Source organism: Cucumis melo, chromosome 10, assembly GCF_025177605.1.
Source record: "Cucumis melo cultivar AY chromosome 10, USDA_Cmelo_AY_1.0, whole genome shotgun sequence".
Taxonomy (NCBI): Eukaryota; Viridiplantae; Streptophyta; class Magnoliopsida; order Cucurbitales; family Cucurbitaceae; genus Cucumis; species Cucumis melo.
In genome coordinates, this window is record NC_066866.1 from 7,550,960 (window position 1) to 7,576,047 (window position 25,088).

The 25,088-nt window shown below is 34.1% G+C and overlaps 1 protein-coding gene across 1 annotated transcript; it reads left to right on the forward strand.

The window, feature by feature from the left end:
• The first annotated feature begins 13,572 nt into the window (after window positions 1–13,572).
• Window positions 13,573–19,095, forward strand: LOC103500258 (cucumisin-like). The gene is made up of 10 exons (XM_008463503.3): window positions 13,573–13,689; window positions 13,812–13,900; window positions 13,993–14,087; window positions 14,370–14,616; window positions 15,477–15,990; window positions 16,105–16,208; window positions 16,319–16,540; window positions 16,668–16,779; window positions 17,367–17,580; window positions 18,383–19,095. The coding sequence occupies exons 1-10, from the start codon at window positions 13,573–13,575 to the stop codon at window positions 18,910–18,912; spliced, it is 2,244 nt and encodes a 747-aa protein (XP_008461725.2). The 3' UTR covers window positions 18,913–19,095.
• The last annotated feature ends 5,993 nt before the right edge of the window (window positions 19,096–25,088 follow it).

A 25,088-nucleotide genomic window follows, 5' to 3' on the forward strand; every position in this document is an offset into this window, starting at 1 on the left:
TGCATTAGTCTCCAAAATAGTCAAGAAACCACATGATCCTACTAACTTAGTTCTTGAAACAGCAACCCTTATCTCATAATTAATTATATGAATATCTTTAACTTAAAACGTAAAAAGGGGTAACATGCTTAGAAACTTATCTTTAATTTTCAAACAAAACATCAACACACAACACAAGCTCACATTCATGCATTTTATGCCATGGAATTACTGCCCCCAAACTTAACTTCTTTTTTTGTCATCAATTAATATTATAAGCAATTCCCTTACCTAAAATTTTCCTATCCACGTTCAACCAAAGCCTTCTCATTTTCCTTTACCCAAAATTTTCAAATTATATGAACATATTACATTCTTAGAGGCTATTCAACAATATTAAATTACTTTAATTAATTTATATGCAGCACTGAAAATATATAGGACATAATTAATTTTATACCTTATTTGCTAGCTGCCTGTTCTCCTCTTGCAATGCCTTTTCCTACAATCATTTTATGAACCAAATTTTACACCATGGAAAATAAAAAATTATAGTCCTGTATGAATAATTAATGAAGCCAAAACATTAATTACTCTAAAACTAAGTTATTCACCTTTTTGTGCAATATTGAAATAGATTCTTGCATTCGTTGTATATGTAAAACCAACATCAAAGTGCGGGGAAAATAGCTAACATGGATCGAAGTATCTCTGTTGCCTAACTTACCAGGGAAATTTTCTTCAACTTCTCGGCTAATTCTTTCTGCATCTGTAAAGCTTTCTTAGCTTTTGTTAAAGCATCAAGAGAGAGATTTCCACTTTTCCCAGCAGTTGAGGATGTCCCATCTGTACTAGATTTTCCATGAACCTCATGAGATCTAGTAATACTAACTCCCTTATTTTCATTTGTGGTAGAAATTGAAGATACCTTGATAGGAAGGGAATGACTAGGATGTAACAAATTCTGGGGCACACTTGCTGATGGTATATCGGTAGGTTCCACCATAGATCCCTGCATGATTACGACTTTAGTTCATTAAGTTCATTACTAGCAGTCTAGCACTACCCAAAGGCAAGGCATCATAATCATGGAAGAGTTTCCTCGATATTATAGAATTAACCCATGTATACAGATTAAAAATACAGATGCAAAGAAGGTACGAATCACTATAAGGAACCTTGAACCAGACGGGGCGTTATAAACCAAACAGTTTACAAAATTACTAAATATGTCAGCTCTTACATCCAACAAATGTCAAGTAACACTCAAACTGACTCCCACGTCAAAACTAATGGGTAGAAAATTGCCAAGATGATTAATATAACAAAGAATGAATAAATGTCCTGAGCTTAAACTTACAAATCGAAACAGAATACAATCACCATAAAGCTTCAACTTACAAAATCCATTTTGGTGACTTAATTAGCATAACATAATCAAAAAAAATTCTTGAGCTTATACCCATCTATGAACAGCACCATATTACAACAAGACTTGTGAATATAATTTGTCCACAGCTTAAAAAATTCAAGATCCCATGAGTAGTACACATCCTAGCACTGACAATTCTTAGGCTTCATAACGTTTTATAGAGATATGAGTCTACTCACATGAAAATTACCTCTCAAAAAAAAATTTCAAGCCTAGAGGTCACACAATGACGTTCACATAAATTTATGTATATATACATATTATAAGAGATACCACTTTATTGAAGGAACAAAAAACAAATGAGGAAATTCCGAAGAGCTACGGTAATTCTAGAAGTCTCCTCAAATGTACTTGGTTCCATTTTTCATAAACAAGAAACACTTTCCCCACCATTGATGATTGAAAACAAAGTGATACTAGGATGAATTGCCAATAATAGTAAAACACAATGCCAATTATATATGGCAGAACTTGATTGCTAGAGCCCAATGCATAAGAATAATACTAAAAAACCAAACAAAACCAAACAAAAGCCCAATGCATCTTTCGAACAACCTACATTCACAAAAATAATACTAAAAAACCAAACAAAATGCTCACTCAAGGCATAAGAAAAAGAGACTTTTACGAGACATTTCATCAAACATCTTATGAGCATAAACTAATAACTCAAGAATGCATCTTCCTCATTTTTTCACATAGCACAAGGTGAAATCTAAATTCCACTAGCAACAAAAAAGACATTTTGAAGTCTGTCAAACCGCCTTGCAACCATCCTAGCAGGATATACCTACCAATAACGGTCCTATATGAGTGCAAACTATGGGTCTATGAACAGTAAACGAAAACCTGTTAGAAATGCAGTAGAAACATATAATTAGAAACATACAAACTAATTCTCACCTTTAGGATTCCAATCTGGTTTGACAATAAGGTCCTTCAACAAGCATCTTATCGGTGAAGTAAGTGAGTTAGAAAAGCCACCATTAACCGCTTTCCCATCGCTCTGCATATAATTAGAAGAAATGATATCTCAGACGCACTCATCATTTGATCATATACGAGGCTAAGAAAGGATGCATTCATTTGCAGAAAATCTTAATTTAATTTGTAATACCTAACTAAACTAAGAAACTTCAAATTCTTCCGTTTAATTTTACTCGTCATCATATCCGCTCAAAGGATAGCCGTAAGCTAAAGACAGTGAGAAACTGCAAACTGTTCTGAAATGATCTTAACAAACTTACCTCTGGAGGGCTTTTTGGACTCGAATTAAGGCACCGACGAGGAGATTTCCAATTCACCGATGTAGAGACAGGGCTTTGTTGCCTCTGCACACTACTGGATCTCAGTTTCCGCTTCGGGGAATTGGTCTCCGTTACACTCTCGACCTTGCACTGATTTACTCGTGTAATGGCTGTCATTGATCAAATCCCGACGAAATGCGGCACAGCCGGGCGAGATCCGTTGACAGCTAGACCCAACAATCGCACCCTAGTGATCGGAATCGGTGCTGGACGCAAACTGGAATTCGACGACAGTTGCTGGTGAAGTTTCCTACAGAAGGTCGAGAGAGAGAGAGAGACGCCGACGACCTGCGGCGTTTGAAGGCGGAACGGCACGACGGTCGCAGGACCTTCTCATTTACCGGCCATATTAAATCTTCAAATCGTCGAAGGAAAAAAGAATCTACGATGGTAGGAAATGAAAGCAAGAAAATTTGATTGGTGGCTGCAGAATTTAGGGTTAGAAGATTTCAAAGTTATAAGAGGAAGAAGAGAGGAGGAGAATTTATATAGAAACTTTTAAGGAAAAAGAAAAGGTAAAGTAAGAGAGAGGAAACTTGATTTTTTACCAAATTAAAAAAATAAAAAAAATTATAAAGGGGCTTTAATGTCGGTTTTAAACCGACATTAAAGCTCATTCTTTAATGTCGGTTTAAAACCGACATTAAACGTCCGCCTTTTGAAAACCGACATTAAAGCCCATTTTTCATTTTTTCCACCCGACATTAAAGGCCAGATTTGTTGTAGTGTATATTGAAAAAGATGGTGGACAAATACGAAGTAGGAAGGCTACCCAGGTTTTACTTTCATTCAAAGACTTAAAATCCTAGCAAAAGGCATAAAAAACTGGCAAACTGACAAAATGTGCTCTTTGAAACTGTCCAAAGATTCCATTTCACAAGAAAACCACTTAATTGACGAAAATGAAGAGGACAACACCATGGATATCAATGACAGGAATAGGAGACTTTCTATAAAAAATGAGTTAAGTCATATCTCCTAGAAAGAAGCTCAATTCTGGTTGCAAAGGGCAAAAAACTGTGGTTCAAAGATGGGGATGAAAATTCCTCCTTCTTCCACAGGGTCTGTACTGCTAAGCAAAAAAGAAGTTCCATTTGTGAAATTCTTGATAATGATGGAATTCATCATAATTCCAATGTGACAATTGCCAACATCTTCATCAACTACTACAATACCTTATTTTGGTGAAAGAATTGAGAGACTTTTTATTAATTGAAAATCTTGGTTGGCACCCAATCCCAATAACCGAAATTACTAACCTTTGTCCCCTCTTTCAAGAAGATGAAGTCAAAACTATGATTCATTCTTTTGAAAAAAATAAAGCCCCTGGTCTAGACGAATTCCTTCTCTTATTCTACAAGAAATTCTAGCATATCTTCAAGGTTGATATGATGGAAGTCTTCAAATATTTTCATGAAAAAGGAATTATAAAAAAAAATTGAATAACACATTCATCGTTGAAAAGACTGCACCCAGGCCAAAAGACTTCAGACCGATCAGCCTAACAACCTCTCTTTACAAATCATTGCTAAAGCTTTAGCTAATAGATTGAAACCTTCTTTGCTCTTAACAGTGTCTGAAAACCAACTTGCTTTTGTTAAAGGAAGATGTATCACAGATGCAATCTTTTGTTAAAGGAAGACAGATCATAGATGTAATCCTCATGGCAAATGAAGCAATTGATTGTTGGAAAGTTAATAAGACCAATGATCATTCTAAAATTTGATATTGAAAAGAACTTCGATAAACTCAATTGTAACTTTATCAATTATATGCTAAAAGTTAAGAATTATCTAGAAACTTGGAGGGACTGGATTAAGGCTTGCATATTAGCAATGTGAATTAATCCATTCTCATTAGTGGAAAACCACATGGGAGAGAATTCAAGATAATAGAGGAATATATAAGGCAAGGGGATCCCATTTCTCTGTTTATCTTTGTTATTGCAATGGATTACTTCAGTAGATTATTGAAGCATCTTGAAGATTGCGGGTCTATAAAAGGAGTTTCCTTCAACAACAACGGTAAACTTTGTCATATTCTTTTTTTTTTTTATAACATTCTACTTTTTATTGAAGATAATGATTTTTATCTCAAAAACCTCTAAATGGCTATCAAACTTTTTGAGAAGGATTCAGGTTTGAATATCAACCTAGTTCAATCTAAATTTTGCTCCATCAATGTGGCTAATCCTTGTGTCATAGAAGTTGCTCAAGAGTGGAATATTTCTTGTCGTGATCTTCCCCTATCCTATTTGGAAGTTCCTCTTGGAGACAATTCTAATTCGTCTAAGGCCTTCCGGATAAATATTGAAGATAAGATCAACAAAAAGCTTAGCAACTGGAAATACTCCCAAATTTTCAAAGGTGGAAAACTCACCTTAATCAATTACAGGTAGCTTCCTACTTACCAACTCTTTGTCTTTAAAGCCCCAACCTCGGTCTACAAAAGCATTGAGAGATTCTCGAAGAATTTTCTATGGAGAGACAATAGTGGTGCCAAAGGCTCACATATTATCAATTGGTCGAAAGTCACAACCCCCAAGGAAAAAGGAGGGCTAGGTATCACCAGCCTTTTGTAGCACAAACTTTTCCCTTCTCTCAAAATGGCTTTGGCGGTATCACATGGAACCTTATGCCCTATGGAGAAAAATGATTCAAGCCAAATATAAAGGAACTTTCATGAGCTCTATTCCTACGTAAGGAAAGTATAGCTTTAATAGAGCTCCATGGAGATCCATTATCAAGAGGCTTACCTAGTTAGAAAATAATCATGCTTGGGAGGTGAACAACGGTGAATTAATTTCTTTTTGGAATTCCAATTGGAGTCAAGATGACCCCCTTTCTATCAGATATCCTCGAGTACTCTTTCCTCTCTCCCTATCTAAGGATCAAACAATTAAAGAAGCTTTAAATGCAAATGATGGCCAATGAATCAATATAAATCCAAGAAGAACCATGAATGACAGAGAACTCACATTATGGAATTAAATTAGTGACAATTTGCCAGTTCATCGAGAAGACAATGGCATCAGCAAGCCAACTTGGAAGCTTGAAAGTAACAAGATGTTCTCCATTTAGTATGGGTAAAAAAGGCAATACTTTTCTCAATATTTGGAGGTCATGCATCCGAAAAATGCAAAATTTTCATCTAGATGATGATTCACGAGGGCATAAACACCATGGAAGTCCTGCAACGCAAATTGCCGAATTTCTGTCTAAATCCGAATTGGTGTGTTCTGTGTAACTTCAGTAACAAATGCTATGATCATCTCTTTGTCCACTATAGATCAACCAACTATCTATGGGGTACTCTATAATAGAAAATTAATCATCAAATTCCTTATAAAGATATGCTGATCTCACTATGCAAGTCTCTTAGCCAATTGGGTTCAACCAATATGAGAAACATAATCACCTGCCACTACAACAAATCTGGTCATTAATGTCGGGTGGAAAAAATGAAAAATGGGCTTTAATGTCAGTTTTCAAAAGGCGGACGTTTAATGTCGGTTTTAAACCGACATTAAAGAGAGAGCTTTAATGTCGGTTTAAAACCGACATTAAAGCCCCTTTGTAATTTTTTATTTTTTTAAATTTGGTAAAAAATCAAGTTTTCTCTCTCTTACTTTACCTTTTTTTTCTTTAATAGTTTCTATATAAATTCTCCTCCTTTCTTCTTCCTCCTTATAACTTTGAAATCTTCTAACCCTAATCAAAATTTCTTGCTTTCATTTCCTATCATCGTAAATTCTTTTTTCCATCAATGATTTGAAGATTTACTATGGCCGTCGGAATCGATCTTGGAACCACGTACTCTTGCGTCGGGGTGTGGCAGAAGAAGAAGAAGAAGAAGGTATGAAGTTTTTTTTTTCCCTTTTATTGTTTTGGAGTAGATAGTTTATTTATATGCATTTGTGGACCAAGTAATTTTTCATAGCTTCTTTTAAAAGGGATTGTTTTGAAAAATATCAGTAAAATGGTGAACTTCTTGTTTTTATTGTTTCAATTGTTTTTAACTTATAGAAGTGGAATATTTTATTTGTGATTAAAAACCATTAAAAATCATTGGTCAATAGCCAAGACCATTCTCAGCGGCGGACTCCAACACAAGCCCTTGGAAAATCTCTGGAAACTCCATTTTCATTCATAATAACCCTAACAAGTTTGAATTTGGCAAGTTTCCATTCATTTCTCTTCTTTACCCTTCTCTATTTCTCCCCCAATTTTCTCCTCCTAACTGTTTTTCTTACTTCCTTTTTGCTTTTTTTTTTTTGAAGACCGAGTTTTCGGTGAAGATTGTAAGACTTTTGAAGTCTATCAAGCTCGCACCAAAGAAATTGTTGCCTCTGCAGTTCGTGGATTCAATGGTGATGTTTTGGATTCATTCATGTGCTAGTAATATTTGGCTTAGTGCTTGAAAGTCACTCTTTTATGCTTTACTTTTGAAAAAATTTAAAAAAAAACCATCATGAAAACTATGAGCCAAACATTAGGTAACATATTAGTATTAATCTTCGTGGATTCAATGGTGATGTTTTAGATTTGCTCGTGATGTTGGATCTCAAGATGATGTGTTTTTTAGAGAGGTTGCAAACGACTATGTTGCTGAGAATCATTGCAAAGAGAGGCATTTGAAGTCTAATAGATCTTCCAGACATGGGACTTCATTGAGGAAAGAAGAATCCGTGTTACATTCTGATGGAGGGCAAAGTGATGCAATGGCGCGATTGATACTAAATCAACCCGGGGAAGAGAATGCTGGATCAACAACGGAATCAGATGGTGCTGAGAAGGTAACATCCATTGAAAAAGTTGGCAGTGCCAAGCCCCTGCGTCAAGAACGGCCAACTATGGAGGATGGAATAAAGAGATTAGGAGTACATAATAACAATGCAACACCTAGAATAATCAGCGTTGTAATTGGGGAAAAAGGGGCTTTGGTTATTGCTGGATGGCCTTCTTGGCTGACATCTGTGGCTGGAGAAGCAATCAATGGATGAGTTCCTAGAAAGGCAGACTCTTTTCAGAAGTTGGATAAGGTTAGTTTTAATAGTTTTACATTTATTGATCTGTTTCTGCACTCTTTTCTGCAACATTTCTTTACATACGCACTTGTTTTGTTTCTATGATATGAGCGTAACCTGAATTGGGCAGACTAGGAACTTCTTCTTAGAGGCTTAGATTTATAGTTTGTGGTGTTTTTTATGATATGAGCGTAACCTGAATTGGGCAGAATAGAAACTTCTTCTTAGAGGCTTAGATTTATAGTCCATGGTGTTTGTATGCTCCTTTTTTTTTTTCTTTTTTAATTTTTGAAACCACTGGTTTTACTTCTCCTGACCATGTGAATAGACATCTTTTTGCCATTTGTGGGCTGGCTATTGCTTTGTAGGTGTGTACTCTAAATCAAATCTATTGCCCTAAGATAAACATGCGTTTGTAATCCTTTTCATGGAAAATGGATCAAAATTTAGTTACTATAATGAATATTACAGACAAGAATGGATTTGGCATCCCACCTATAAAAATATAAGCATTGTCTGCCCAACTCTCAGAATACATACCCCAAGCTTTGTATCCATAGGGAAATTGTAATGATTTTCAATTATGTTGATGGGGAGAAGCAAAGTGCTACTTCGAGTTGAACCTTAACCAATTATCAAATACAGTGAAGGAAAAGGCTCCCACCTTGTGAGCTAGGAGGTGATTGAGAAGCTTGTGAACTCAAGAGGGCTATAACTTGGAAATCCAAGGACTGTTAAGAAAGCCCTGTTGGTGAAATGGCTTTGGCATCCCTCGAGTCTAATTCTCTATGGTGGTGGATAACCGGGAGTAAGTACAGGTCTCACACTTTTGAGTAGCTGGTGGGTGGGAATAAAGATGCACAGTGAAATTTGTGGAAGGATATCTCCTCGAGTTCCCTTCCTTCTCTCACTTTGTTTGTTTTGGTGTGGGGGAGGGAAAAGAAATGTATTTTTTAAGAGGGTTGGTGGATAGGAAATGTATTTTTGGAATGCTCAGCTCTCTCACAAAAGGCCATATAGTGGCAGATATTTGTGATGAAGACAACTTGGATGTGGACTTGTTGAGAACAAATTTTCTTGATTAGGTAGCCTGATGAATAGTTGAACCTTGTTGGAAAATTTGAAAAACAAAGCCTTAACCAACTTGAAGACCAATTGATTGGAAGGGGTATACGTCCAAAAACTTCATCTTCAAATCATCTATAATTCTTTTGTCTCCAAATCATGGTAGATTGGTGATTCTTTGATAAATCATATCTGGAATTTAAGGTTCCTAAAAGAAGTTTAAATTTTAATCACGAGTTTACACCATTTTTTGTGGAAGTGTTCCTCAATAGATAATGATTCTTTCACAATCAAAGGATATGAAAGGGAAATTTCTATTGCTAACCTAAGCATGCTAGTTTCTGTTGGTGGTGGACGGATTGGGTTTTTAAGTTAAAGGTGGGGAAGGTGATCTCTTATCTGTACCTTATTAATGCTTGCTTTTCTGAGAATGACCTCCTTGTAATTAGTTCTATCATCACTAATGACACCATTGGATTCTGAGTTATAAATGGAGACCTGTTGCATTAACGAGGCATATCCCTTCCTTTGGCTCCTCAAAACGATTATTAAATTTAATTCTTCATTGTATGTTTTTCTAATTACCGGTTTGGTCTATTTTTTACATTGGGATCCATTCTTTAATTAGGGTGGGCGGCTTCTTTTGGTAGGTTTGCATTTGTACATTCTTTTGTATTTCTTATTGAAGACTTATTTTTTAACTAAAAAATTCAAACTAGGATTATGCTCGTTAGTTTCCTTTCTTAATTTTTGTTGTTTTTTAACTGTACATATATTAACTTCAATTGTTAATAAAAAAATTCTATTACAATACTCTAAATTTAGTTTTGATGCATGCACTGATTCACAAGTTAAACAACTTTGAATACTACCACCTCTTATCCGATACCTCAAAGGGTCTTCCTTTGTCATCTATTCTCTTTGTCATCTATTCTCTTTTACATTAGAACTCAAGGACACAGATGTACAACCTATAGAACTGGTTTTGTTCAAGTAAGTTCGTTTTATTCTCTTTTACATTTGAGCCCATATTTTTCCATGGTGGTTCTTGCTTCAAAAGAAAATATTGAATTTAATATAACACTAATTTTCATTAAGATATATATCTTGGCCTTTACACTCAGTTTATACTGCTTATGTTTTGAATAACTCGAATGTAGATTGGACAAGAAACGTACAACAGTGTGTATAGGGCCCGTGACATTGAAACAAACAAGATTGTTGCATTGAAGAAGGTACAATTTGCTAACATGCATCCTGAAAGTGTTCGTTTTATGGCCAGGGAAATTCTTATCCTGCGTAGGCTTGACCACCCCAATGTCATGAAGCTTGAAGGTCTTATTACTTCAAGGGTGTCGGGTAGTTTTTCTTAGTCTTTTTCTTCTATTTTAATTTTTTTAATCCTTTCACGTAAAGTAGCTTTTCTTTGTCTTGAATCATAAGGTTTTTGTTTTCATTTTTATTCATCTTCAAGTATCAGCAGATAATGAAGTATGAAGTTACTATAACTGTGCTTTACTTTTTAGCTTATTGTGTTGATGTTGCTTATTTCTTTATAGATTGATATTGGTTTTCATAATAACGTTATGTAAAAAAATGTTGATTATTCATTTGGTGGGCAATATTATGAGCTAATCAATTACAAGATTTCATAGGTTGCCACATAAAATGTTTTTTTTTTTTTTTATTTGGGAAAAGGATTGTATATGATTGCATCTATGGAATATTTCTAATATTAGATTGAAAAGATTTAGGAAAGCCTGATGGATGAGGTAGACTGAAGAGAGTTATGTGGATTGGGGTGTGGATATAAAATCTTAAGAACTTTTCATCCTTCTCTGCAATTTTAGTACTTCAAACAGCTTTGTTATTCATATAAATGGTTTATTTGATATTGTTTGTAGATAATTGAAGTGATATCGGGTTGAAAGCTAAGCGATTGTGTAGAAATGGCCAAGCGACCGTTGAAAATTGAAGACTGAGAAGGCATTTAGGATTTTTAATTATTTAATTCTTGTCTTAGAATCTTTTTTCATGTACTATTGTAGAATGTATATATAAACATAATATTGATATTTTATTTTGTGTATTCAAATGTAAAAGACAAATGTTATAGTTTCTAACATAATATGAATTTCATTGATTTGTTGGCGTGTGAAAAACATATTTGTCTACATTGACCCAATATCGATCTATAGGACAATAATGTAACAATTAAATAAAAATAAATTTGTAAAAATGAATCAAAAAACTAGGCTTTAATGTCGGTTTTAAACCGAGATATCAGAGTTCAACCGACATTAAAGGGCTTCAATAACACTATCAAAGATGTCGGTTGAAAATTGACAAACCGACATTAAAGAGGGCTTTAATGTCGTTTTTAAACCGACATTAAAGCCCAACCGACATTAAAGGCCTTTAATAACGCTCACAAAGATGTCGGTTGCCAAGTGACATTAAAGGCCTTTAATGTCGTTTTTAAACCGACATTAAAGAGGCCTTTAATGTCGTTTTTAAACCGACATTAAAGCCCAACCGACATTAAAGGCCTTTAATAACGCTCACAAAGATGTCGGTTGCCAAGTGACATTAAAGGCCTTTAATGTCGGTTTAAAACCGACATTAAAGGCCAAAATTCTTCTAGTGTGCAATGCAGTTGTTGGAGTCTTATGGTGCTTATGGATTGAAAGAAATAGCAGAATATTCTCAAATAATCACAAACCCAAAACTTTACTAAATCTTTGAGAAGATTCATGCAATTTCATAGGCATATGGTGCAGTCCTCATACCCTTTTCGAGAACTATACTTCTAGCTCCTTAGCTCTCAATTTCGCTCCATTATGTAATTAAGGACTACGCGCTTCACTCTAACCCCTCGTGTACCCTCTTCGATAATTAATAGAAGTTTGCGTCATGTTCATATTTAGGTCCACTCCCGGGTGGCCTATTGTTCATAGGCGGCACTGTTTCCCTCTAAAAACAATATATATTTTAACCTGGCAGAATTAGATATATATAATAATTGTATGATTCATCTGTTTGTTCCTTTTCTATGTTTAAGTTTATGATTGTATGTGTACGTACTGCTGGTAGCTAGGCATCTAAACATAATAGATGACATATAATTGTGATTCAACCCAAGTGGCAAAAAGGTTAAATTCGCTTGTTTGTTCTAATCAACCATAGGAGGAACCACAATGAATATTAATTTCCCAGTTGATATTTACCTTAGCGTAATACTGATTCTTAACTCTTTTTTGCTTAAATTAATTATGATTCTTTCAACTAACTAAATTAGCTAATTGATCAATTAAGACTCTCGCTTGGTTGTTCCATGTGATTTAGTTAAGCTTAGATAAAATAGAATATTTTTAATTCGATAAATCTATAATTAACCTTATAATTCGAAAAAGAACTCAAAAATCTAGGGTAGACCATTTAATGATTCTAATTCAATTTCTATTTAAATTCTCTGCAATTGCAACAAACAACTTCAACCCACTCCCCCTCCCATTTAGTTACTCTTGCGCTTTTAACTATTTGATTGAGAAATTTACATACTACCTGTGTTTGACCCAATTATTTTGTCACTAAGGCAGCTGGTTCATCGTGGTAGATTCGGTTTAATTATTTCAGTTCACATTTGCCCAATGAAATTCGGAAGATCAACATTCTTAAAAAAAAAAAACAATTTTATGTTTTTAGTGTATTTAAATTTAAAATTTTAATGCTTAAAAATAAAATATTATATTTACATATTCATAAATGCACCATGTCATGTTATAAATACTATTAGTTTTTTAGCTTGGATATGATTAAGGTGCTAAAGGATGTAACCAAGTTTAGATGTCCAAATATACCTACTAATCCTTTCTCTTCTATCTTTCTATCTAAAAAATACTATTGTTTTTTTTTTAAATTATATGTATTAGGATTTATTTATAAATTTTATAACACTACTTCTATCTTTTTGCTCATCAAACCAAAACAGAATCAGGTTCTAACGTTAGCTTAAACGGATTCATGTGAAACTTAAAAAAGAAGAGTGAGTAAGCAATCACATATTTCAAAAGCAAAAATAAAATTAAAAATGCAAACTGGTTACCAAATGAGACATATAAAAGAAAAACAATTGTCAAACAAGAGCTTTCAAAGTTTTATACTAATAGTTGTGTAATGAAGATCTCCCATTGGCTTTAGTGTGTTACGAGCATGCTACAAATGTGTCAGTCTAGTTGAGATATATCGATGTCTCTATTCATCCTTTATCTCCGTTTAGTATTTTTGTTAAAAAAAAATTAATATATATGGATGATCTAAGCACGAATGATTAGGAAGCTATCAATAGTGAGATCATGTTGCAAAAGAAGCTGTATTTACATGCCAAATGATTAAACTTTAACATACATTCGACCAATTCAAACAATATTAAAACAAGTTATTTACGTGTAATATCGTGTGCTTGTTATTTTATTCATTATACCTTTAAAAATATTGTGATCAAGAGGGCCGTTTCCCTCTATCTCCTAACTCTAGAAGTTGAAGTTCTTCAATATATGATTGACTAAACCAAATGCTTGAAAGGGTCGGCTGTAATATCAATTTTGTAATCAACGAAGAATTTCGAAGATGATTCGGTTGTAATATGCAATTTGACTTTCTTTAAGTTTCAATGAAAGAGGCTTAATTTTTTCCTTTTCACTTTATCTAATTTCTTCTTAAACTTGTCATATATATGTATGTGTGTTTTTCCACCCTTAGTAATGACAAGAAACATCATGTCCTCTTCTCTGATCTTCAAGCTCGCGCTTGTCCTCGTCCTCGGCCTTGTCTCTAGTCTGCTCGCTTCTGGCTTCGATTCTGAAAATGTTGATCGAAAGGTCTAAAACATTGATAGACTTAGATGTCTAATTATGTTAGAAATTTAATGTTTTTATTTTCTGTAATTTTGTGTCCCTAGCTAAATTAAAATGGTGTGCTATGCGTAAAACTGTTTATGCAGATTTATATTGTATACATGGGGAATAAACCACAGGATACAGCTTCTACTCCTTCCCATCATATGAGGATGTTGCGAGAAGTCACTGGGAGGTTCATATTCATTTTTTCACTACAATGAAATTTTTATTTAGAATTGATTTTTTAAAAAAATTAATTACTCAATTTTTTTTTAATGTTTTTAGCAATTTCGCCCCAGAATCCCTACTCCACAGCTACAAGAGAAGTTTCAATGGATTCGTGGTGAAGCTCACCGAAGAAGAAGCTCATAGGATTTCCGGTATGTTTTGTCTATTTGCCATTGGAGTGAATTGAACAAATTAAGATAAATGAACGAAATACTATAGTCATCTATTTTCTGACTCATCCAAATATCCAATCATAATCTTTCACATGCACAAACTATATCTAACGCTTGGAGAGGACCGTTAAAACATGGGTGTAGTACTGTAGGATGCGTCTTAAGTATTCCTCATATAATAATTCCAACAATTCATCCTATTTAAGACTCAAACTAGTTATATTCCATATAATTCTTTTTGGGACATGTATATATTTTCAGCAAAGGAGGGCGTTGTGTCAGTGTTTCCAAGTGGAAAGAAGCATCTTCATACAACACGATCATGGGATTTCCTTGGTTTTACAAAGGATGTTCCTCGTGTAAATCAAGTTGAAAGTGACATAGTGGTCGGAGTTTTGGACTCAGGAATATGGCCAGAAAATCCAAGCTTCAGTGACGTTGGTTATGGTCCTATACCTGCTAAATGGAAGGGCACTTGCCAAACTTCTGCCAATTTTACCTGCAACAAGTAACCACTCATTCATGTTTTTAAATAATAATAACAATAATAATAAATAACATCTAAAAGAGGAAATAAAAAAAATATATATTTTTCTAAAAATTTGACCCAATATGGCTCTAATAAGTTTCTAAACTTTCTTTTGGGTAAGACTTTCACTTTCGAATAAGTTACATCAAGATTCAATTTTACATCTAATAATTTTATAATAAATAACCTATGAAGTTAATTGAACTATTTGATATAAATTTAGATTCTATTTTCAACAAAACATTAAAATTTATCACTTTTAATTAATAATTTGTGCCTAATTGAAAGGTCAATTTTAAGAACTATCGAAGTTCTTCCAAGAGTGCATTTGTAATTCATAATGGATGCATTTGGTGCATCTTTTGATACCTATTTTCTATGGTATATATCCTACTCAGTTTATTGGACCAAATAGAAACTAATTAAATCTAAAAAATGGTATTACAAACCGAAAAGCTTCAAAGGTATAAGTTCATGAGATTGTCTATTCTACAACAATAAACTAATTTCCAAGTGGTAAGTACTAACATGAGTTTTTTAGAAAGAAAACGTGATGAAAGACTACTTCGTCTATTTTATCATCAAATTAAACAATATAGAGAACATTTTCAACTCAAATAATATTATTCATTACATCATCTTTTTTTTCTTTTTTTTTTTTGTTAATTTAAAGAAATACAAACTCAATCCAAAAAAAAAAAAAAAAGTCAATTCATGAAAAAAAAAAAAGCTTTTAAGAAATTAAGAAGAAAATTTGAAATAAAAAATGACTTAAACATCAAAAGACTAAAATATATATTGGCATTACTAATTAATAAACCCTTCCAATCTATTATTAGAAAAATCATTGGAGCTCGAGCATATCGTAGCGACAACGTGTTTCCTACGGCAGACATTCCAAGTCCTAGAGATTCAAACGGCCACGGGACGCACACTGCATCGACCGTAGCTGGCGGTCTAGTGAGCCAAGCAAGTTTGTATGGTCTTGCACTTGGCACAGCCAGAGGAGGGGTTCCCTCAGCTCGTATTGCTGTCTACAAGATATGTTGGTCTGATGGGTGCAGTGACGCTGACATTCTTGCAGCGTTTGATGATGCAATCGCTGACGGTGTTGATATTATTTCTCTTTCGGTTGGGGGAAGCGAAGCACGGTATTACTTCAACGACTCAATCGCCATTGGAGCTTTCCACTCGATGAAGCATGGAATATTGACCTCCAACTCTGCTGGAAATGACGGCCCTGACTACTTCACCATTAGAAATTTCTCTCCATGGTCTCTCTCTGTTGCTGCAAGCACTACAGATAGGAAGTTGGTGTCAAGAGTGGAGATTGGCAATACGAATGTTTATCAGGTAGTGACTCTCACTTGGATATTATTTTGTAAGTGGGAGAGAATATCGATTGAATTATAATATACAACTACAAATTTTAATGGCTAAACAAATATGTTTGAATATTGGGTTCAGGGATATACAATCAACACATTTGATCCTTTGGGAAAACAATATCCTCTAATCTATGCTGGAGATGCTCCCAATATCGATGGAGGTTTTACTGGTTCCATCTCCAGGTATCGAAAGGGAAAAAAGAATTATTACTTTTTACTCTCCAATATATAATTATGGAGTGAGTTTTCGGGTTTTTGTTTTACTAACATTTTTCATACTTTGTTCAAAATAGATTCTGCTCTGAAGGCTCAGTTGATGCCAATCTTGTTAGTGGAAAAATCCTTCTTTGTGACTCCATAGTGGCCCCTTCGGCGTTCGTTTATTTTAGTGAAGCAGTCGGCGTAGTAATGAATGATGATGGCGTGAAGTATCCTTCAAATTCCTATCCCTTGCCTTCTTCCTACCTCCAGACGGTGGATGGTGACGCCATTAAAACCTACATGGCTTCAAACGGGTACGCTTCCATATTTTCAGAAAATTGAGTTCTCGACGTAATGTTAGTGTGCGTTGATAGTAAAAGTTTGATAGTCTTGTATGTTTTAATATTGACTTCCGATTGATTATGTGATCTCAATCGACAGAGTTCCGACCGCAACAATTTTTAAGAGTGATGCAGTGAATGATAGTTATGCTCCTTTCGTAGTTTCGTTTTCCTCTAGGGGACCTAATCCCGAAACGTTGGACATTCTCAAGGTTTGTATTTCTCCTGTTGATTGTTATTTGTACATAGTAAACATGAAGTTTATCATAAAATTAATTGAATTTTTAAAGTGGTCGTGTGGAGGGAAATTTGAAGTGATTTGCAATATTGTTTTGTACTGCGTATATTTGATGGGCTTTGAGAATCAATCTCACATTTAAAAGAAAACTGAGAGATCACTACATGTTCTATAGTTCTTTATATAAGATGTCGATTAGTTGTGAAATGAATTCATCAATATAGAGACTACAAAGCTCAAAATAATATTTTGTACATACTTGAAGAGAGAGGGACAAAAACTTGAGGATCTATTGAAAAGATAATAATGATGAAACCTCAACGACGACCATTGCCATTACAAGACATATGAGATACTTCTCTCGTTGTCATTTGATTTTAAGATAAAATTTCGTGTTTATCTTTGATGATTCTCACGTTGGAAAGATAGAAAAATCATCTTGCAGTCTTTTTACGAGTTACTCCCCTCGTAAATATTTGATTTACCCGAAAAGAAACTCTCTATGTGTTCATTTTTTGTTTTTATAACATTTTCATATTTTGCTAAGATCAATATATGCAGCCGGATTTGACGGCTCCAGGAGCTGAAATTCTGGCGGCATGGTCTCCTATTGGACCGGTCTCAAGCGGAGTAATAGATTCGAGGACAACAATGTATAATATAATCTCAGGAACATCAATGTCTTGCCCACATGCCACTGCAGCTGCTGTGTACGTTAAAACATTCCATCCCACTTGGTCTCCCGCCGCGATCAAGTCAGCTCTCATGACTACAGGTAATGATATAATAGGATACGTCAATTTTAATTTAAAGTTGCACAAACCACTCTAAATTTATTATGGAATTTGTTACCATGAACCCACCCTAACTTTTAATTTCAATCGAACAATAATTTGTCCTTTGTTAGAAGTACGTACACTCACGAACTTTTAATTTGATCACTTAAACCCTTTTAGTTTGTTAATTGTAACAATTAATAGTCTACTTTATTTAAAGAAAACTGAACAAGAAATTAATGGAGAGGAGTCATCATCAATAGGTGTAGCTGAACATCTCTTAAGTATATTAAAATTTTCTATTTACCCTTGTTCATGAGATGCATATATTTTCAACTGTTTTTATATTGATGAAATTTAATTTTACAAATATATATCGATATCACTGCTAACATAGGGTTGAATGTAACAACGTAACAAGTTATAGAAAGCTAATTAATCTAATTAAAAGTTTTGGGTGTAATTGTAAAAAACCACAGTCTAAGGAGCGATTAATAATCAAATTAAAAAGTTTAGGAATATGATTGGATATAACAGACTGCAGAGTTCATAGATGGTTTGGGCAATGTTTCTTTCTAATTGTATCAGAACCATCAACAATGCATATTGATTTGCAATCTAGATTTTGCCACTCTAAAATAATAAAATTGTTTTCTCTACCTCAGACCGTAGCTAACATACTACTGAAATTTCTATGTTGATTCTCTATTGGTTAAGTTCTTTCGTTCATCTTTGATTGTATATGAACAAACTATTTCTAAAAATAGTTTTAACTCGCAATTTTCCCTTCATTTTCTTTAGCTACACCATTGAAACCTGATATCAATGTAGAAGCAGAATTCGCATATGGTGCAGGCCAAATCAACCCATTAAAGGCAATAAATCCAGGGTTGGTCTATGATGCCAATGAATCTGACTACGTGAAATTCTTGTGTGGCCAAGGTTACACCTCCGCCATGGTCCAAAGTCTCTCCAATGACAATACTCTTTGTAATTCAGCCAACATTGGTAGAGTATGGGATTTAAACTATCCTTCTTTTGCACTTTCTTCCACCCCTTCACAATCCATCAACCAATTCTTCACAAGAACTCTAACAAGTGTTGATTCAAATGCATCAACATATACATCTACGATTCTTGGCGCACCACAAGGCCTCACAATCACAGTGAACCCTAAGGTTTTGTCATTCAGTGGCATGGGAGAAAAGAACACATTTACGTTAACAATTCAAGGAAGTATTGATCCTACAAGTATAGTATCTGCTTCGTTGGTGTGGAGTGACAGTTCTCACGATGTGAGAAGCCCTATTACAATATATGTTGTCTCTTAAGTTTGGTTTGGTTTGTGTCGGTGCGTTTTTTCTTCTTTTAATTTTAAGTTGGACTTGTATGTTAATAAATTTGTTGGCTCTGCCTGTGTGGCGCAAAATGTCAAATTATACAATTGTTATTAATATGTCAGCTACAATATCTTGTAATATAAGAAAACCCACAGCTACCTTTTCTCGCACAAACTGATAGTCTAGCTTTATATGTTTCCTTTTACCATGAAAAACTGGATTGTTAGACCATTTTAATTTCACAAAATAGTTGAGGTGTTTTGTTTTATGGTATTACCATGTTCAGGATCCACCTGGGGTAAAAATAAAACAACCTTACATTCAAGCTTATAAGATTTGCTTAATTTATCATTAATTTGAGCAAATAACAGTAAGCAGCACAATTTTAGTTTTTCATTTCAAAAGTAGCATAATTTCGGAAAACTCGTAATGTTGTTTTCCTCGGTCAATATATCTCATCTGAACTCAACACCGAGATTCTTCAAAAATTTTAAAAAGCTCTTTGAATGTAATCTAATTTCTCGGTCCATTTCGGCCGTGATCAACACCGAGATTGTGCATTTTTTAAATTTGAAAATAAAAGGATTTATCAAATAACCAAAATACACTTGGAAGTCCGAATGCTACATATTCTCACAAACAACTAAACCTCAAACACTATGCTCATTTTGATTGAGACTAACCACAACTTTTTAGTTTCTTTCCCTTTGGATCTCCAATTTTGATATTGCGCTCTTTAAAATGTTTTTGTTTTTTTAGAAGGAAACAATAGAATTCAGACTACAAACCAGGGAACTTCTAGAGAGACTGGTGCACAAAGAGCTCCAAATATATGAATTAGATATGAGACATAACAGAAGGAGTTTGAAGGCTAGAGAGAAGCCTAAAAAGAGACAGATTAGCGAATGAAAGCTTGAAGGTTCAAAGAGATAGAAATCGGTTTATAGTTTGTGAATAGCTTATTTCTACTAGACCACAAATCAATATAATTACAAATATCTTCCCATATCTTAATGGTTGGATTTTGCTTCTCTTTGAAAATTTTGTTGTTTCTTTCCTTCCATATAATATTGTCTAGAGAAGAGCGGCACCCCAACTAAGTTTGATAACATTTTCCTCACTTGTTTGCTTGAGTGAGCATAGAGAATTACTGAGAGATTGGATAGTACTTCTATTTGCAAAGTCGCCAATGTTTTAGCATAATTTATTCTAGAGATTGGTTACCTTGCACTGGAGAAAAAGATGGTCTATATCCTCACTATTCTCAATGCATAAGACACATAACTGTGGATTCAAGCAAGAATTTTGAAACTTCTTTTGTATGACATCTACTGTATTGATTTTTCCATGAAGTAAGGACCATAGGAAGAATAACTTACATTTCATTGGCAGAGAAGATTTCTATAAGTTTAAGAAAACCTGCCCATCATTATGTTGTGAGTTATGTAATGCATCTGAAGCTCCGTTTGATAGAGGCTATAGTGAAGTTGTGGTCGCTATTGAGAATCCATGCATTTTGGCTTGTTGTAACCTTTGTTAGGGGCAGGGATTTGTAGATCACTTTTGATTTGGTTCCAAGTATTTGATTCCCTTTCATTAAGGGGACTTCTTGTGGCCAACGTCCATTCCTACAGAGAGTTGTCCCATCTATCTTTGATTGTTGCGTTTTGATCAATGACTAAAGCAAATAATCTAGGAAAAGCTTTTGATAGGGACCCCTGTTTGTCTAGTTAGCATGCCAGAATGATAGATTTTCGCCATTATTAACATCTCATTTGTAATTTCTCTCAAACCAATAAGTCCTTTGGTGATGGAAAACCAAGGAGCTCTCCAGTTGCTATATTTGTCTTTAGAAGGGATCTCTCCAGCCTAGGAAGCTTCATATTTGGTTGAGATAACTTTTCTTAAAAGAGCATAAGTTTCGGTTAGGAAACACCAAAGTCATTTACTCAAGAGAACAAAATTAGTGTTCTTTAAGCTCGAAATACCAAGACCCCCTTTATCTTTAGCTCTAGTGATGACAAATCATGTGATCAAATGGGATGCGCAAGATTGTTTGTTGCTTCTTCAAAGGAAATCTCTCCAGTGTCTTTCAATATCCTTATGTATGGATGCACGTACTTTGAAGACTAAAAGCTGATAAGTTGGCAAGCTCCCAAGAGATGCTTTAAGGAGAGTGAGTTTACCTCCCTTCGAGACATGTGAGTATTTCTAGCTGTTCAATTTTTTATGTATTCTTTCTTTTGATGTTTGCCCAAAATCATTTTGAGAGAGGTTTTTCGGCCAGAGGATCACCAAGATATTTAATTGGCAATGGTTGGCAAGGGACGTTCCACTTAGCTACTACTTGATTGGCTTTATCCATAACATTTATGGGAGTTAGTGTTGACTTAGAACGGTTTATGGTGAGGCCTGGGGCTTTTTCAAATAGAAGAGTTGCCATTTGTAGATTTTTTATAAAGGTATCATCATCCTAAGTGAAAAGTAGGATATCATCTACAAAGAAGATGTTATTAAGAGTGCATTTTCCACCTAGATCAACCCTTTTTGTGGCTTTTTCCCTTTGTAGAAAGTTCAGAAGGCTACTTAGGTAATCAATTGCAATAATGAAAATGAAGGGTGATATTGCGTCACCTTGCCTGATTCATCTGTCAGGAATGATTCTTCCATGAGGCTTTCCATTGATCATCACTAAGTATTGAATATTTTTGATGCAAGCTTGAATCCACTCTCTCCATCTTTCTTGGTAGTTCTTTTTCATCAACATAAAATCTATGAAATCCCAACTGATTGAATCAAACACCTTTTCAATATCAAGCTTTAAAACAAAACCTTTAGTCTTGCTTCCTCCAATATTCCACCATTCTTTGATCGTAAAGATAAAAGCTTTTATCTGCTTTTCATTGAAAAAAAGCAAGCTAACTTTTTGAAATTGTATTAGGGAGTGAACACTTTAGTCTTTCTGCCATTGTTTCGGCTATAATTTTGTACAAGGAGGGTAATGAGACTGATAAGCTTGTAGCCAGTTGGTCTGCAACAACAATCCTTTTTAGTAATGAGAGTGATAAAGTTGTTGTTGACATTCTTGGAGTATTTCATATCTTCTAAGTTGGGTTTAAAACTTAAATTATTTTTTTTAGATGTTGAAAATAATGAAGAAGGAAACCAAGTACGTTTAAATTGAAGTGAGGGGCACTTTGGTCATTCTATTATTATTATTAAGGTTAAAAAAAAAGGAAAAGAAGAAAATTTCTTCTTCTTCTCCAAAAATCGTGAAACCCCCCCCCATCCCCTCTCTAGAAATCTCTCTTCCACTGACCACACTAAAAGAAATTTGACCTTTAATGTCGGTTTAAACCCGACATTAAAGGGCTTTAATGTCACTTGGCAACCGACATCTTTGCGAGTGTTATTAAAGGCCTTTAATGTCGGTTTAAAAACGACATTAAAGGCCTCTTTAATGTCGGTTTAAAAACGACATTAAAGGCCTTTAATGTCAGTTTTCAACCGACATCTTTGATAGTGTTATTGAAGCCCTTTAATGTCGGTTGGGCTTTAATGTCGGTTTTAAACCGACATCTTTGATAGTGTTATTGAAGCCCTTTAATGTCATTGGGCTATGATGTCGTTTGAAAATCGACATTAAAGAGGCCAATAATGTCAGTTTAAAACCGACATTAAAGGCTTGTTTTTGTCCATTTTTAGAAATTTATATTTATTTAATTGTTGTATTATTGTGCATTTTTTATAAACCAACATTGAATCCATATAGATAAATATTTTTTTCTCGCTCCAACAAATCAATAAAATTAATACTATTTTAGAAACTATAATATTTATCTTTTACATTTGTATACACAAAATGAAAACTTAATATTGTGTTTATATATACATCTTACATCAGTACATGAAAAAAGATCCTAATACAAGATGTAAATAAGAAAAATTCTAAACGTCTTCTCAACCTTCAATCTTCAACCTTCAACGATCGCTTGGCTATCTATACAATCGCTCAGCTTTCAACCCAATATAACTTCAATCATTCAACATAAAGAGGAAACATTGTCATGAACTTTACGTAGTTGCTAGCTGAATAAAAAATTACCCATCTGCTATTGGAATCTCTCACATCCTATTGTCTTTTACTAAAAAATAAAAGAATTTGCCCTTGATACTAAGTAGGTGATTATGAGTTAAATTCCAGATCTCTTCAATAAGATTCCTCTATGTCATAACCAGACACAAAACTATGCAAATAACAAAAACAAATTCAAAGACAATCAAACTTTTCAAATAGGTATTTCGTGTTGTGTGCATACAAAGAATACCTCCTTCCTCAAACTTTAGTACCTTCAAGGATGAGTTCCACTTCTATTTGTGTCTTAGTGATGGAAATCACAAGTTCAGCGGCAGACTTCCCTGGTGGATGGTTCTAAAAGTTAGTGATCATTGTTATGAAAACAATGATTCCCATAACCAAAACTGTTAGGAGTAAACCAAAAAGAAATAAAAAGATAAATTGCAACAACCTACATATTACATGCCAATGTGGGTATTTGTTCACATACTAAAACTCAAGATGGATACTTTCGGCTAAAATCTAAGATTTATTTTGATAAAGAAAATGTTTATTTAGGATTTATTCCCAATTATGTTGATACTAACTTTTTCCCTTCATATTATTTAAATTTACAAAGAAGAGATGAGAGGAGAGTTTTTAGCTGGATCTTATAGTATCAATGGCATGAACCAAATCATCGAACTTTGCTCCAGTTAGTTCTTTAACGACCTTCTTATCCTTTAGAATTTTGAAAGTTGACACCACTTTTATCCCAAGTTCCTTTGCCAATGTTTGCCAGATAAAGACAATTTAAGTGTTCTTACTTCTTATATGAACTATTCTGCAAATACATTTCTAATTTCCAGCAAGAAATTAGGGATCATGAGATGAACCTTATTGTCTTGGTTGCAATCAAGCTTTAGAAAGACAACGTCAAGATATTTGTTCAGCCTGCTACTCATTACAAGACAAAGTAAGAAAGAGCAAGTAATTTTTATAAATAACAGAAAAGGAGCAAACGGACAAGCAACAACTTATGCATCAAGTACATGACCTCTAAGAAAAATTGAGAATAAAGAGCATTAAATAATATCAAAAAATCCAACCTTAGAAATCAAAACATCATTGGAGTCACACATGTAAAATGATGAAATCTCTGGAAAAAGTGAAAATTTTGAGGTGTTTTCTACATCTTCTATATTGCAGAAACCCAAACAGAAAAAAATGACCGGCAAAATTTTTCAAACACTTGCAGATAGTGTAGACCGTTTAGCTGAGCAAAAGATGTTGGTATCGAACCAGAGAACCGGTTGTTTGAGAGATCTAATGTTTGAAGCAATAGGACAGTTCCAAGTTCAATGGGAATTGGACCGAAAATGTTGTTATTCTGCAACAACCTTCAAATTTGGATAAGAAATAAAACAGTAAGAAAAACTAAACGAAACGTAGTAAATCCATGGTGTGCTATGTTTTTTAAGAAACTATCATATACCAGGATATTATTGTTGAGAAAACATAGTAGATAGGAGAACACACAAGAAGACATAACTCTTAATTACGATCTTCAACTAAACAGAGCAAAGAAAACCACACTTCCAACGAAAACAAATTTGAAACTAAAAAAAGATTTCATATCACTTGCTTCAATTTTTAATCTATGTTTAACTATCTTCTACTTTTAATATGTTGAAACTCTAATAAACTTACATTTCAATTCCAATGATTCGAAACTTCAACAAATTTGAAAATGAAACCACTTCATGGAGTTTAATTTCAACTTCCTTAAAAAGCCTTGAACATTGTTACTGATTTCTATGTTTAATTTACCTTTGAGTTCTGATCATCACCCTTAGGCATAACCGACTCTACAGCCTTAAGTTCCTAGCCATCAAAATTGTCCACCTCCTTGCCTTCATCCTCAATGCTATCACCGACGTTTGCCAACTCAGAATGAGCATCACTCCATTAGCTTCAAAATTTAAAGCATCGCCATCAAAATTTAAAGCATCACCACCACCTGACAAGTGTTAACATCTTAGACAATTACTCCCTCATAATCACTACTATAAATGTGACTTTTTGTGTACTTGGAAGAAAACATGATGCC